The sequence below is a fragment of the Artibeus jamaicensis genome, unplaced genomic scaffold (assembly GCF_021234435.1).
Source record: "Artibeus jamaicensis isolate MK-2021 breed Jamaican fruit bat unplaced genomic scaffold, CSHL_Jam_final contig_1132, whole genome shotgun sequence".
NCBI classification, from domain to species: domain Eukaryota; kingdom Metazoa; phylum Chordata; class Mammalia; order Chiroptera; family Phyllostomidae; genus Artibeus; species Artibeus jamaicensis.
In genome coordinates this window covers 9307521-9322790 of record NW_026521221.1, presented here as the reverse complement: position 1 = coordinate 9322790, position 15270 = coordinate 9307521, and the positions used below count along the sequence as shown (strand labels likewise).

The 15270-nt window shown below is 46.7% G+C and overlaps 1 protein-coding gene across 1 annotated transcript; it reads left to right on the top strand.

The window, feature by feature from the left end:
* The first annotated feature begins 754 nt into the window (after positions 1-754).
* On the top strand, positions 755-14262 carry TGM7 (transglutaminase 7). Its single transcript, XM_053665334.1, has 11 exons — positions 755-866; positions 1327-1572; positions 2348-2466; positions 4474-4867; positions 7210-7348; positions 9366-9469; positions 9859-10101; positions 11519-11845; positions 12271-12431; positions 13743-13876; positions 14103-14262. The coding sequence occupies exons 1-11, from the start codon at positions 755-757 to the stop codon at positions 14260-14262; spliced, it is 2139 nt and encodes a 712-aa protein (XP_053521309.1).
* The last annotated feature ends 1008 nt before the right edge of the window (positions 14263-15270 follow it).

Below are 15270 nucleotides of genomic sequence, written 5' to 3'. Positions count from 1 at the left end.
GCTGTTTTTCAGATATTCTCTTTATCTTTACTTTTAGCTAATAGAATTATGTTGTGTCTTGGTGTGTTCCTCCTTAGATCCAAATGAAAATTCTTAAACTGTACACTAGGTACACTTATACAGTAGCACCTCAGAAAGCAGTGGTAAGTGCCTTCATATACTGGGAACATGGTTGAGAAGCAAGAAATAACCTATAAATAACCCCGAGGCTTCCACCTACCCTGTATCCTAAAGTAGAAACTGGCCTGTAGCTGAGGTCTCAGCCTCCAGTCATCTCATTGACTTAATTCATAAAAATTTCTTACTTGCTCTTTCTTTAATCAGCAGAATAATAGAGTAACTTATAGAAAGAACATCAACACAAATGGTTAATGGTATGTGGTGAGGTAAATTTCAGTTATCTGGAAATGATTTGCTTTCTAGGACCTTAATTCCTAAACACTGTGGCTCCGGGTTCAGGTCCAGAGGTCACTGGAGTCATTGTGCCTGCACTCTCAGGCCAGGGCCTGCTGGATCACCCTCTGAGACCGAGTCCTGCAACCAGGGAGTGGGTGGCAGAAGGCCTAAGATCTGGAATCTCACTTAAGTCAGAGCCAGGTGCCACAGAAATGATCGACAATGTCAGAGGATGCTGAGCCCAGGGAACCACAGTGGGCAGTGACCTGTGCCCCCCTCTCTCCCAGTGGTAGCCTTAGAGCTCAGGTCTGTTGACCTGCAGAGCCCCAGGAACAACCAGGCTCATCACACGCAGGAGATGGGCCTCAAGCGGCTCATTGTGCGCCGGGGCCAGCCCTTCATGCTCCAACTGAATTTCAACCGACCCTTCCACTGGGGGGCCGACCACATTACCTTCACAGCTGAGACCGGTGAGTTCACCCTCCCCATGGCAAAGTTCACCTGCAGGGCCCCTACCCCCCTCTTCTGAGCTGCCCTTCCTCTCTTCTCCTTGGATTCCTCAGGCAGTTGTTAGCACCCTATTAGTGTTGTTAAGAAAGAATTTGGCAAACTCAAAAAACTGAAGTTGTGATAATAACAACTAACCTTTAAATATACTACAGACACTGTTCTAAACTTCAGACACTTAAACTTGTTTAATCCTTGTGACTAGACTTTCAGGTGGGTACTATTATGATCCCATTTCACAGATTAAAACCTGAGGTCCAGAGATCTTAAGTAGCTTGCCCAAGGACACCCAGAGGCAGTAAAAATCTTAAACTAAGAGGATTGACAAGTGTTGGAAAAAGGTGAGGGTCCTTCCAAGGATGCCTGGAATCATGTCACATCGATTTTTTGAACCTCACTTTGGAGTCATTCTTTTCTGCACAGGACCAGCACCCACGGAGCTGTCAGGAACCCGAGCCACCTTCTCACTCACCCGGACCCGACAAGGGAATGTCTGGAGTGCTTCTGACTTCACCGTGGACTCCAACTTACTCTCTGTCTCCCTCTTCACACCATCCAGTGCAGTCATTGGCTCCTACACTCTGAAGATAGAGACTTCTCAAGGGCAGGGTTTCAGCGGGACTCACTCCCTGGGGACTTTCTTCCTGCTTTTTAACCCTTGGAGTGCAGGTACAGCTTGCTTGCAGGTGGTAATGCCAACTTGATCCATTGGGAATGTTCTGTAGAATTTACTCAGAAGGCCCAGAAGATAAAATGTTGCACATCTATGCATTACGTTACCTTGTACTCACCGAAAATCTTCTTTACAAGGAATATTTAGTGGCATGTTGAAAATGTTCATGGTATAATTTTCTTTTTCAATCTCATATCTCCCCAGGAAAACAGCACTATTGAGTGTCTATTATATTCCATAGAGAAGTTCAGCCTTAGCTCATAGCATTAAGAGCTCCACATTTTGGTCCCATACACTCTCTTTTGAAATGACTTATGTGGTGTGAGATTCAGTGAAATAGATTAGGAGATGGAACATAATGTGATACCTAATATATTACATATATGTGTAGGGAAAGAGAGAGTGGCCAGAATACACCAACATGTGAGTGTCTCTGAGGGGTGGGAATCAGTGGTTTTCATTATCTTCTTTCCATCATCTATGTTTTCCAACTCTCCACAATAAGCTTGCTGCTTTTACAATCAACAGAAGATAATCATTATTTTTTTAAAGTATAGATTTTATTTCTGGCCTCTACAAAAACATACAGTAGACTTTTAAGGGGTCCACTCCTGATTTCTATTTTCATCACCTCATTGCTTCTCCTTTTTCCAGAAAGATAATTTTCATTATTGTTTTCACTTTTACTACTCTGTTTTTTTGTTATTGTCATGTTTTTGTGTGTTTTCTTGGTTCGGTGTTTTACCCCCTCCACTCCTCTTAACTGCTCAGAAGATGATGTCTATCTGCCCAGTGAAGCACTGCTGCAGGAGTATATCATGATGGACTACGGCTTCGTGTACAAGGGTCAGGAGAGATTCATCACCTCCTGTCCCTGGAACTACGGGCAGGTAACACTATCTGGGAAGGTGGGCTCACAAACAGCCACTAACAAGTCTGGGTATGTGGTGCTGGACCAATTTCCCATCCAGTGAGAGGGACAAAGAAGGAAAAGGAGATGCCTTTCTTTTTAGGTCTTTTTTAAAAGATTTTATTTATGTATTTTTAGACAGAGGGGAAAGGTGGGAGAAAGAAAGGGTGAGAAACATCAATGTGTGGTTGCCTCTCAAGTGCCCCCTACTGGGGGGGCACTGTGGTCTACAACACAGGCATGTGCCCTGTCTGGGAATCTAACCATCAACCCTTTGGTTTGCAGGCCAGTGCTCAATCCGCTGGGCCACATCAGCCAGGGCTCCTTTTTAGTTTTTAATATTTTATTGTGAAAAACTTAAAACACAATCATAGTAGACGCTACTACAGTGAACCTCCATGAACCTGTCTCAGCTTCGATAGTGATCAATTTATGGTGAGTCTTGTCTGTCTCATCTACACCAGGGGTTTGCAAACTATAGGCCATGGGCCAAGTGTGGCCTCTCTGTTTTCACATGGCCCACAAACTAAGAATGACTTTCACACTTTTAAATTGTTGGAAAAAAAATATCGATAATATTTTGTGCAAATTATATAAAATTCAAATTTCTGTGTTTATAAATACCATTTTTTTAAATCCTCACCTGAGGAAATACTTATTGATTTTTTAATAGAGGAAAGAAGGGAGAGAGAGAGAGAGAAAGAGGAGCATAGATTGGTTTTCTCCCATATGTTCCCATGTACCCTGAATGGGGGCCAAACCTTCAACCCAGGTATGTGCCCTGACAGGGAATTGAACCCGAAACCTTTTCGTGCATGAGACAACATTTCTACCAACTGAGCCACCTAGCCAGGGCCATAAATACCATTTTGTTGGAACCCAAGTATGCTCATACATTTAGGTATCAACTGTGGCTCCTTTTGTGCTACAGTGGCAGAGCTGAGTAGTTAGAACAGAATCTCTTCAGCCTGCAAAGCCTAAAATATTTACTACTTGTCACTTTACAAAAAAAGTTTGCTGATCTCTGGTTTATATTCCTCCAGTCTTCCCGCACCCCACCACCCACTCCACTTCATCACTGGATTTTTTAAAGCAAATGCTGGGTACCATATCATTTAATCCAGTAACACTTCAGAATATAGCTCTAAAAGATGATGACTTTTTCTGAAAAACCAAACCACAATACATGATCAGAACTGAAGAAAAGTGAACAGCAATTATTTTATAATATCAAATATCCGCTTAGGATACAGGATTAGGGGGCTAGATGTTCCACCCTCAACCACCAACCATTGCTGGTGTAGTTTCTGTCTGTCCACACATCAGGAGGGAGGAAGGGGGGCGGAGCAGGAAGCCTTATTAAGGAAAATCAGCTTCCCTGGCCTCCAACTGTGACGGCTTGTGTGGCTTTTTGAAGCTGAGGCAAATACCAGTGCATTTGGCAGCCAAAAGGGCTGTGACATGTCACAAATACATGTTGTAAATGAGTGGCACGAGCCTCCCTGGCTTCTCCTGTGCTGATGTCAGTGCTGAATCCTCCGCCTGGTTTGAAGGCTCTCCACACTTCTCTCCCTCTCCGCACATGCCTTGCCCTGCCTATATTTCTCTCTCTGTTTTTTTCCCACAAGTCCTCCAGAAATGAGGATCTCTAAGCCCCGTCCTGGGCACCCACCATGTTCAAAGACCTCACCCTCCTCTCTCCTGTCTGCCTCAGCTTTCAAAGCCCACCAGCTCCAATAGCCTTCTCTGATCACTTCAGTCAATGAGGATCTTTCATCTCTCTGAATTCTCTTTGCATTTTCCATCAGAGCCACACAGGTCAGTTTTTCAGAATTGCCATTTTGATTTAAAAGGCAGAGCTTTGTCTGCTATTTACCCCCATCCCCCCACACACCTTCCCTAAAAGTCTGTTACTTACTTGAAGTTTCAGCATTCCAGACATTTTTACCCTTCTCTTTTCTTTTTCTCCCTTGCAATCACTTGGAAGTTTGAAGAGGACATCATAGATATCTGCTTTGAGATCCTGAACAAGAGCTTGTACTTCTTAGAGAACCCGTCCAAAGACTGCTCCCAGAGGAATGACGTGGTGTACATCTGCAGGGTGGTGAGCGCCATGGTAAGGGCAGAGCCTCCACGCCCCTGTCGGAGGGCAGTCTGGGCTTCCCGTAGGCACTGTGGAAACCCACCCATCTGTCCTTTGCAGATCAACAGCAATGATGACAATGGCGTGCTGCAGGGGAGCTGGGGAGAGGACTACTCCCTGGGGGTCAGCCCGCTGGAGTGGAATGGCAGCGTGGCCATCCTGCGGCAGTGGTCAGCCAGGGGCGGGGAGCCTGTGAAGTATGGACAGTGCTGGGTCTTTGCGGGTGTTATGTGCACTGGTGAGTGAGGGGAGGTAGAAATGCAGAATCACTGATTACACCTTCGTGACAATCCTTTGCGGTTGGGCTCTGACATCACCATTTTCAAATGAGTAAACGTATGTGGCTTGCCCACAGCTGAGGAGTTGTGGGCACTTGGCTCTTAACCAGCATGCTCTACGGTCTTGAGGAGTCCCGCACATTTACCCAGCAGGGAGGTTGACCTGTTGCAATCACTCCAGTCTCCTTGAGGGAGCTTTTTTTTTCTGCCACGTGCCTAGGCTTCTCAGTTCAAGGTGAGCCTGGAGTCAGGACAAGTTTGGGAAGCCTGAGGCGCAAGCAGATGGTCTGGAAGAGTGGATCTCACCTGTAGGCAGAGCTGGCAGCTTCCAAATGCTTTTCAGAGAGATTCTCGGAGTTAAAATTAGAGATTTGCTACTTTGCTAACTACCCTTAAAGAGCATTGCTGTTTTATGCATTATCCGTTATTTACAATTCAGTGCTAATTTGTTGATCAGATTGTCTGCAAAGGTGAGAGGAGATGGAAAGCACTGAGGTGCCCGCCTGTCTCCCCCAGTGCAAGGCAGGAGGAGTTCCTTTCACAGTGCCATGCGCTACGCTGTGGGGCTCGATGAATGCTGGCTGAACTCATGGGCTGAATGAGGAAGCACAGAATAGGGAGGACAGAGACAGGGGACAAAGACAAAGTTCTAGATTTTTCTGAGAGGGGCAGCAGAGCTTGGCCGTTATGTGTAGGTGCTTCTGACAGAGAAGAGCTTTAAATCTGAGTGCTGAAATCAAGTGACCTCACGTTACCCATCTGTTTTCAGTGGAAATGCTCGGGACAGTGCCAGCATTTAGTAGAGTCAAATTTACCCTTGGGGTGGCTAGGTAGGCATTGTGGAGGAGGGTTTAGGTGGTTAGAGTTTGAGAAGAGGAGAAGGGCTGAGTCTGTGTCCCTGCTCCACCTCTGAGCCTGTCCCCACTCCCAGGCCCTAGAGTTCTGGGGCCATTGAGCAAGTGCAGATCTGCTCCCATCAAGCTGCTTCTGGCCACTTGCAGCCCTAGTCTAGTTCTTGCCCTTGGTAAGGGTTTGTGAAAAGCTCAGCAGCTGTGCTGGGAGTAGACAGGTGATTGCAGATAGGTATAGCTCTTTGGGGCTCTTGAATGAATAAAAACAAAAAAAGAATAGTCTATCTCAATAGTCCTTCTACGTTTCAAAGCACTGTAATCCTCGTAGCAGTGAGGTAGGCGCCATCTGCTCCCTGCTCACCCCCAACAGGAGAGGGGTGGGATGACCTCCCTTTAAACTCTGTCTTGGGAACATCTGGCTCTTGGCTTGATTTCATGGCCCTGGGCAGGTGTGCGTATGTGTGCGTGTGTGGTGATGATCACTGTGGTATAATGTCCATTTCGGGTGAGTAGATGTGTGAACTCAGCTTTAAAAAGCCTGTGTAGCACCATCTTCACAGCCACAAGAGGATGCTGTTGCCTTAACAAAGATGGTTATTGCCTCATTGTACTTGCGAGTTCCCTTCCTAAGTCTATCTTGCTCCTCTGTTCATTCAGGATTTGTTTCTTACCTCTGCCAGACCCTTGCCTTTCAGTAGAATTACAGATCCAGAAATCCAGAACTGAGAATCATCTGGTCTGATTCCTCTTTTTGTTACATACAAGGAGACTAAGGCCCATACGAGTTAAGCCACTTACCTAAGGTCACACATCTCTTCTGAAACCAGCCACAGCAGAGGCCTAAATTCTTCCATTTTCTTTTGAATTATGAAATGTTTTATATCCTTTGGATTTTTGTTTGTTTGTTTTAAAGGCTTTTTATTTGTTTACTGTCAGAGAGAGGAAAAAGATGGAGAAAGAGAGGGAAATAAACGTCAATGTGTGAAAGATACATTGATTGGTTGCCTCCCATGCTCCCCCTAACTGGGGACCTGACCTGCAACCCGGGTGTGTGCCCTGGCAGGGAATTGAAGCAGTGACCTTTCAGTCCACAGGCTGGCACTCAGCCACTGGGCCACACCAGCCAGGGCTAGATTCTTTGTTTTTAATTTGGAAAGCTGATGAATAGGAGAAACCCTAAATGATAAATTGAGTTATTAAATGTTGTTTTAAGTAACCATCAAATGCTTTTTTTTTTTCTCCAGATGGTTGGAGACCATCCACAGGGCAGATAGGCAGCAGGGTTTTGGGCCTGGGTGTGGTTCTGAGAATGAAGGAGCTGCAGGTACAGATCTGCAAGAATCTTGGCCTTCTTTTTCTCCTCCAGCAAAAAAGTTAGAAAGTGTGCCTGGGATACCAGTGATTCAGCTTGAAATAAACTCAGTGATTTTCCATTCTTTTCTTCTCTTTAGTAATGAGATGTTTAGGTGTTCCAACCCGTATTGTTTCCAATTTCCGTTCTGCACACAGCGTGGATGGGAATTTGACCTTAGATACCTACTATGATCGAAATGCAGAAATGCTGTCAACTCCGAAACGAGACAAAATATGGTAAGGGGCACTTGTCTTGAACAGGTCTCTGCTCTATACCAAGTAGGATGGGAAAATGACCTAGTTCCCTCGTGCTGTGAGGCAGTATTACCCTGTGTGTTGTTGCTGATGCTCAGAGAAAAAGTTCCCAACCCAGAAGACTGCTCTGGCTAATTAGATCATCACATCAAACTCATTTCAGAGATAGAAGACTATGCAATAAGATTCTGAAGCTGGCAAGCAAATGAATAGATTGTACCTCTGAATACTGACCTCAAAGTCTGCATTCATCTTATTCTTCCTGTTTTGGGTCTTTCTGCTTGCACCATTCTGTTTCTCCTGTCAGGCCAAAGTCTAGGGGCGCTACCCCTGCATCAGTCTCTCTTGACTTCTTCCTCTCCCTGACTCACCCCCACTCCGATTGTATGCGTGCCTGTGTGCCTGTGTATACACGAGTGTGTGTGTATATCTGTATGTCTCTTTATTTTTGGAACTCTAGTCTCTTTCCCTGGTTCCTTTCTCCTCTGCTCTACCCCAAACCTGACTTCTTGTTTTTCCCTTTCCATCCCATTTACAGGTAAGACCCATGAGCTGCATTGAGAACTAGCTGCCCTCTCTCTCTGAGCTCCTAGATGGCTGACACTACTCAGATCCAAGAAGCAGGGGTGGTCCTGACCGGTGATGCTCGGTTGGTTGGGCATCATTATGCATAGCGAAGAGTCGCCAGTTTGATTCCTAGTCAATGCACACGCCTGGGTTGCAGGTTCCATCCCCCTTCCAAGCCTGAACAACAGGCAACCCATTGATGTTTCTCCCTCCTGACAATGTTTCTCTTCCCTCTCTTTCTCCTTCTTCTCTCCTCTCTCTAAAAATAAATAAATAAAATCTCTTTTTAAAAAAAGCAGTTGTGTATCTGAGAAGAATATATCGCTCATGTAGAATTCTGTGAATGCCTAACCTAAATCTAATAATGAGGAAACACCAGAGAAGCCAAAAATGAGGACCACTCTGGTAAAACGAACAAATATTCTATTCAAATTTCAGTGTAATAAAACAAAGGCTGAAGAACTGCTCCAGAATAAGGAGACAAGGGGTCCTGGACAACTAAATGCAATGTGTGATTCTGGACTGGGTGGAAAAGAATGTGCTACAAAGCAGGGGTGTCCAACCTGCGGCCCATGGGCCACATGTGGTCCAGGATGACCATGAATGTGGCCCAACACAGAACCATAAATTTACTTAAAGCATTATGAGATTTTTTTGTTTTCATTAGTGTTTATATATTTAATATGTGGCACAAGACAACTCTTCTTCTTCCAGTGTGGCCCAGAGACACCACAAGTTTGGACACCTCTGCAAGGATAACTATTATTAGGTCAATGAACAAAATTGAAATATAGACAGCAAATTAGATTTTTATTTTTATTAACTTTTTAATTTTTAATTTTTATTTATTTATTTTTAGAGAGAGGGAGAAAGATAGGGAGAGAAACATCAATGTGTGGTAGCCCAGCCGCTCACATGGCCTCCACTGGGGACCTGGTCTGCAACCAGGCATGTGCCCTGACTGGGAATTGAACTGGCAACCCTTTGGTTCGCAGCCCACACTCAATTCACTGAGCTACACCAGCCAGGGCAGCAAATTAGATTTTTAAAGCATTGTATCAATATTAAATGTATGAGATTGATAACTGTATAAATTATGTAAGGGACAATCCCTATTCTAAGGAAATATTCACCGAAGTAAAAAAGAAAAAATAAAAGATGCAATCTCCATATCCATACTGAAAGTAAGCCAATAATAAAGCAAATGGAGCAAAATGTTAACAGTCTATAAATTGGGTCTATGGGTGCTCTTTGTACTATTTTTGTAATATTTGTGTAACTCTACTGTAAGCTTGAAATTATTTCCAAATACATTTTTTTTTAAAAAAGAAGAAGAAGAAACAATGACATGAGCAAGCACTTAGTGTAGGTGTCTCATACCTGGCAAATGTGCTGGAACTCTGAGTCTTTATCACCTTCCTCCTTTCTGTAGGAATTTCCATGTCTGGAATGAGTGCTGGATGATCCGGAAAGATCTCCCACCAGGATACAACGGGTGGCAGGTTCTAGACCCCACTCCCCAGGAAACCAGCAGCGGTGAGTGAGGACCACCATGGGAGGGTCTGGGCTCTGTGGAAAGGCCAATCAGGGTGAAGCCATCTGAGCAAGAGGCAAGAAAGAAGTATTTTTCCCACTTTATTTCCTTCCCAAAGTCAAAGCAGGGACAACTTTGGGTCAGGAGTCTGACTTTGACCTTGACAGGCTAAGTGACCTCTCAGTTACTTCAGCTTTAAAGGGGGAGGATGATGCTGTCACTTCACAAGGTGGCTGTGGGAATCAGCTAAATTAATGGGAACTGTAGGATGGCATTAGGTGCCACTGCCACTCCCTGTCCCATCTCCCTACTTCCCACAACCATGAGCAGCTGCCCTTGTCCCCGTGTCAGCAGCCATGTTAGCTGTCTACCACTCCTGTTCCCTGCACAGGGCTGTTCTGCTGTGGCCCTGCCTCCGTGAGGGCCATCAGGGAAGGGGATGTCCACCTGCCCTACGACACCCCGTTTGTGTATGCTGAGGTGAATGCCGACGAAGTCATTTGGCTCTTTGGGGATGGCCAGGCCCAGGAAATCCTGGCCCATAACACCAGTTCTATTGGGAATAACATCAGCACCAAGATGGTAGGATCAGACCAGTGCCGGAACATCACCAGCTCCTACAAGTACCCAGAAGGTACCTGGGGCCCCGGGAGTTTGGGGAGGGTGGTGGATAGAACCTTTTTTGCGTTGCCTCCCAGTGGGGCTAGATCCCACATTAAAATCATCACCACATAAAAACTTCCTCATGGAAAACTCCCAGGGCTTTCCTGAGCCCTGACCATGTGGCCCCAAGGCAGGGTTGCTGGATTTAGCAAATGAAAATAAAGGGTATCCAGTTAAATTTGAATTCTAGATAAATTCAGACAAAAAAAGGTTATTAGTATAAGTAGGTCCCAAATATTGCATGTGATATTCTTATACTAAAAAGTATTTGTTGTTTATCTAATTTTCAAATTTAATTGAATGTCCTTGATTTTACCCGGCAACTCTATCCTGGGGTCACACCACAGACTCCTATCATGGCAATGGGGGTGGCAGCAAGGGCAGAGGCAGATGCTCGAGGAAGGAAATGGCTTCCAGGCCTGTGGAAGGGAGTCGAGGTCCCATGGAGAAGGCCAGGGTGGAGTCAGGCTGCCTGGGTACTAACAAGGGCTTGCTATGTTCTAGCTGTATAAGCCTGGACAAATTCTTATCATCCCCATGCCTCTACTTTCTCATCTGTAAAATGGGTTAACAGTATTTCAAAGGGCTGTTGAGTTAATACATAGAAACTAATTGGAACAGTGGCTCTGGTGCTTAGTAAATATTCTAGAGAGGTCCACAGTTGAGGGTGAGTTGGGGTTAAGACTGAATGTTGAATAGCCCCTAGGGGCAAAAGATGAAGCTCTATTTAAAAGGCTTGAGCATATATATACCTATATTTTTAAATATTTTATTTATTTATTTCCTGAGGGAGGGGAAGGGAGAGAGAGAGAGAGAGAAACATGATTATGAGAAACGTCAGTTGGTTACCTCTTGCGGACCCACAACCAGGGGACCTTGCCCCCCAAGCCAGGCATGTGCCCTGATTGGAATCAAACTAGCAACCTTTCGTTTCACAGGCCAGTGCTCAATCTGCTGAGCCACACCAGCCAGGACCTTGAGCATATATTTTAGAAGTGAGGATGCTGGTGGGGGAGAGAAGCCTCTGGCTTTGATGGTGATGATAGTGACAACAGTGGCAATACTGTTGACAAAGAACAACTCATTTAAGCCCAAATTTTGGCAACTCTTTGAGGCAAGGAGATAGCTCCAGGCTCTAGGTGAAAGCTGAGCTCTGAGAGATTAGAGGACTGTGACAAAGAAATTAAATCCAGGATTTAAATCCAGCACCAAGCAACACCACTCTGCATGTTTCAGCCATGATGCTGCGTTGCCTCCTGACATAGCTATTCCTCTGGTTAGGGATTTGAAAGGGGAGCTGGGAGATACTAATGGCTTGTTTCCTAAAGAAGGTCATTGGCTCCTTGACTGCTCCTACTGAAGTTTTTCCTGTCTCTCCTTTCTGCTAGGATCCTCTGAGGAGCGGTCTGTTTTCATGAAGGCATCCAAGAAAATGCTGGTCTCCAGAAGGGCCTCTTTACCCTTCCTGGATCTGCTGGGGTCCAGGGACTCTCAGGATCAGCCAGCACAGCTGCGGCTTCGCCTGGCCAGGACACCTGAGTGGGGCCAGGACCTGCTGCTGAAGCTGCATGCAAGGAGAGTGCCAAACAGAGCCCATCCCCAGGGTCCCATCAGACTGCACGTACGCTTCTGCGCACAGGCCCTGCTACACAAGGGTGGAGCTCGGGAGCCCCTCTGGAGGCAAATAGTGCACTTGAACCTGGACTTTGGGGAGGGTGAGTATGAGGCAGGCCTAGAAAGTTATCTACAGAGCGGGAGGTAGACTTTGGGGCCATGAAGAAAGCTGGGCTGGATCAGCCAGATCACACAGAAACCCCAACATCTCCCCAACACACACATGCACACATACACTCACTGGGCAGTAAAGCTGCTGTTGGTAGGAGTTTGGATACCAAGTGTACTTCTGATTACACCCCACCAGGTGAAACATGGCAGCGACCTCTCGGTGCAACAGGGGCAGAGTAAGCCCACTATCTTTCTCTTACACACACACACAGACACTTTCACCCACCCATCTAGATGCACACACTTATTCTCTCACACCCAAACTAAGTTTTCCTCTCACACACACATTTCCTCCTACCCCCTCCCTTTCTGAGACCCATTCCCCAGACTCAAGACATCTTTTATCTGTGCTTAGAGATACAGTGGCCGCTCTTGCTACCCTACATCAATTATAGAAACAAGCTGACGGATGAAAAGCTGATACGCGTGTCTGGCATCGCTGAGGTGGAGGGGACGGAGAGGTCCATACTGGTCCTAAAAGATATCTCCCTGGAGCCTCCCCGTTTATCTATTGAGGTAAGGTGTCTGCACACCACTGGGACCCAGGCCAGGGCCCTCTCACTCATGCAACCCAGGGCTTAGGGACACAGCCACAAGAGACACAGTCCCTGTCCCAACACTAAGTGGGTGATCAAAGCACAATGTGGTGTGATCTTCTGTGCTCGGTACAAAGTGCAGGACAGAGCATGTAGGCTTTCCAGAGGAGGTGACATTTTACAGAAGATTCAAATGGAATGTAAATATAGGAAGACACTATATAGACATAGGAGACAGAAATGAAAGCATTTTTAAGCAAGGAAGTAGCTTTGCAGAGGCAAGAAAGACCATGACTGGGAGTTGGAGTCACAGAGGTTTGAGAGAGAGACCACAAGTCAAATTCGAAATGTGACTGCTGATAAGATGGAGGTGACAAGGAATAGGGAAACAAATGACAGGTGAGCCTGAGATTTTGAGTTCAGATGTTTGAGCGGCTGGCAAGGCTGTTGGATGAGGAAGGAATACAGGTGAAGGAAGGGTAAAGGGAGGCGGGCAGGATGCTCTTCATCTCCTGGTACCAGGGTTTCCTTCCCCCAAAGCTTCTTCCCCACTTTCCCCTGGCACTCTGAAAGACTCCCCCTGAGCCTAGTCACAACCTGGCTTTGTATCTTGTGGCTTCCCAACAGCACACCCCATTCCCCACCCAGAATGAGAATTGAGTGGCTCTGTGTCATAAACCACCTGGCCGCCTGCTGGTTTTCACCTGGGCATGTTGTCGGGCCAAGTAATGTCAGGCAGCCTGCACCAACAGTGGGCAGAATCGCAAGCAGTCAGCCTGGTGCTGAGGCAAGAGCCCTGCCCATTACTTGAAGCCTGGTTACAACAGGATCCGATGGAAACACATCAGATGCCAACTATGCCAACAATTGGCCCCCATCAGTAAGGGATCTGGGGATGATTTGTGTGACTATGTTGGATTCCTAAGTTATTTTTACCCATTCTACTTTGAGGCTCTCATTGGAGTACAATAGGCATGTTTCTTTTTAACACAGCTTTCTCATTAGATTGGAGCTGGCACTGAAATTGGATCTAATTGCCATTCTGAACTAGATGATAGAAACGGAAAAAATTTCAACTTGGTGCCAATTTACAATTGATGGTGGTTTCCTCCTAAGACAGCATGTGTGTTAGCCTTGAATACTCTCAGTTCATATTCTTTTCCTCCAACTTCAGTGTTTTAGGTCTAAATAAACAGTCCCTGGCAGTCAACAGAGGAATGGGGGAATGAGGTTACTGGAGTGCAGAAATGAGGTCGGTTGCCTGCAACATCCCTGTCTTCTCCCCACACAGGTCTCTGAGAGGGCCGAAGTGGGCAAAGCACTGAGAGTCCAGGTCACCTTCACCAACACCCGAACAGTGCCTCTGAGTCACTGTACGATGGTGATGGAGGGAAGTGGCCTCATCCATGGGCAGTTGTCAAATGAGTAAGTGCCATCACCATTCACCTGTCTTATGCTGGTCTCTGACAGGTGGTTCCAGGTCATAGACAGTCCTCTGTCTCCTAGATGATGCCTCTGTGCACCCATCTTCCCACCCTCCTCAGGGAAGGTGTGGGGAGGCGGGAAGTCCTTCCCAACCAAGGGGGAAAACCAGATTACCCATCCCACCAGTTACTCCTCAGGGCTCTAACGAGCTCCCTTTCACTTTCAGCCTTGGAACTTTGGTGGCTGGACGCACCATCCAAATTCAGTTGGACCTCTACCCCTTCAAAGCTGGACGCCGCCAGCTACAAGTCCTTATCAGCAGCAATGAAGTTAAGGAGATCAAGGGTTACAAGGACATCTCTGTAGCTGCAGCCAGGGCTTCTTGACCACCCCCCTTGTCCTAGGCCCTTCCCTTCCCCAGCTCAATTTCCTGGTGCCCTCCAATAGCCATCTCAACCCCTCTGATGCCTTCCCTGACCTCTTGCAATTGGTCCTTCCCCTGCACCCATGGCCTCCCAGGCCCCTGCCTGCCCCACCTTACTCCTGAAGGTGTAGTTGCTCCTTCTCTCTTCTCTTTCCTGCCTGCTTGGAGGTGATTGTAGCTCCATTAGAACACTGTCCATCTTGGGAAGGGATAATAAAGATGTATTTGATTGCTCACTGGTGTTCTGTCTTCTGTACTCGCAAAGTACTTATCACTACCAGCCTGTCCTCTGGGCTGCCTGCCATACAGCTGGGCCCTCCCTGCCCTTGTCTTCTTTTTCTTCCGTTAAGGGACCATGCAAAAAATAAGCCCAACATGATTCCTCTTAATCAACCTCTCCGGAATCAAGGATCACATGTCTTGACTAAAATTATTAGCCTGGAACTTCTGCCAAGATGGAGGCATAGGTGGATATGCCGTGCCTTCTCACACAACCAAATTTAGAGACAACTTAATATTAGTAACAGAAAACACAGCCAGAACACAGAAAATTGAACTTTTCGGAAGTCTGTTAACAACAAATTCTTCAGCCTGACCGGTAAGGGGCGAAACCAGCAGCTGGTGGAGCGAGGTTGCACAGGAGGACTCGGTCAGACGGACTCAGGCGCACGGAATCCAGGCGCAGGGTTGGACCTAGTGAGCGACCCAGCGAGCAACCAAGCGAGCGACCGCGGGGAAACAGTGAGGGAGCAGGGCTGCGGGTTGACTGTGGTCCCGCATTTGTGCGTGGATAGACAAGCGAGGGAGTGGGCGAGGGAGTGGGCGATTGGACCAGCCACGGCAAGCGGGTTCCCACGGCAAGCGGCAGCGGAGGGTGCCGCCATTTCCCTGCTCTGACCCCACCTCCAAATACAGCGTCATAACCCAGCGACTCTGAGTGGCCCAGCCCAGGTGAACCACCTAAGGCTTT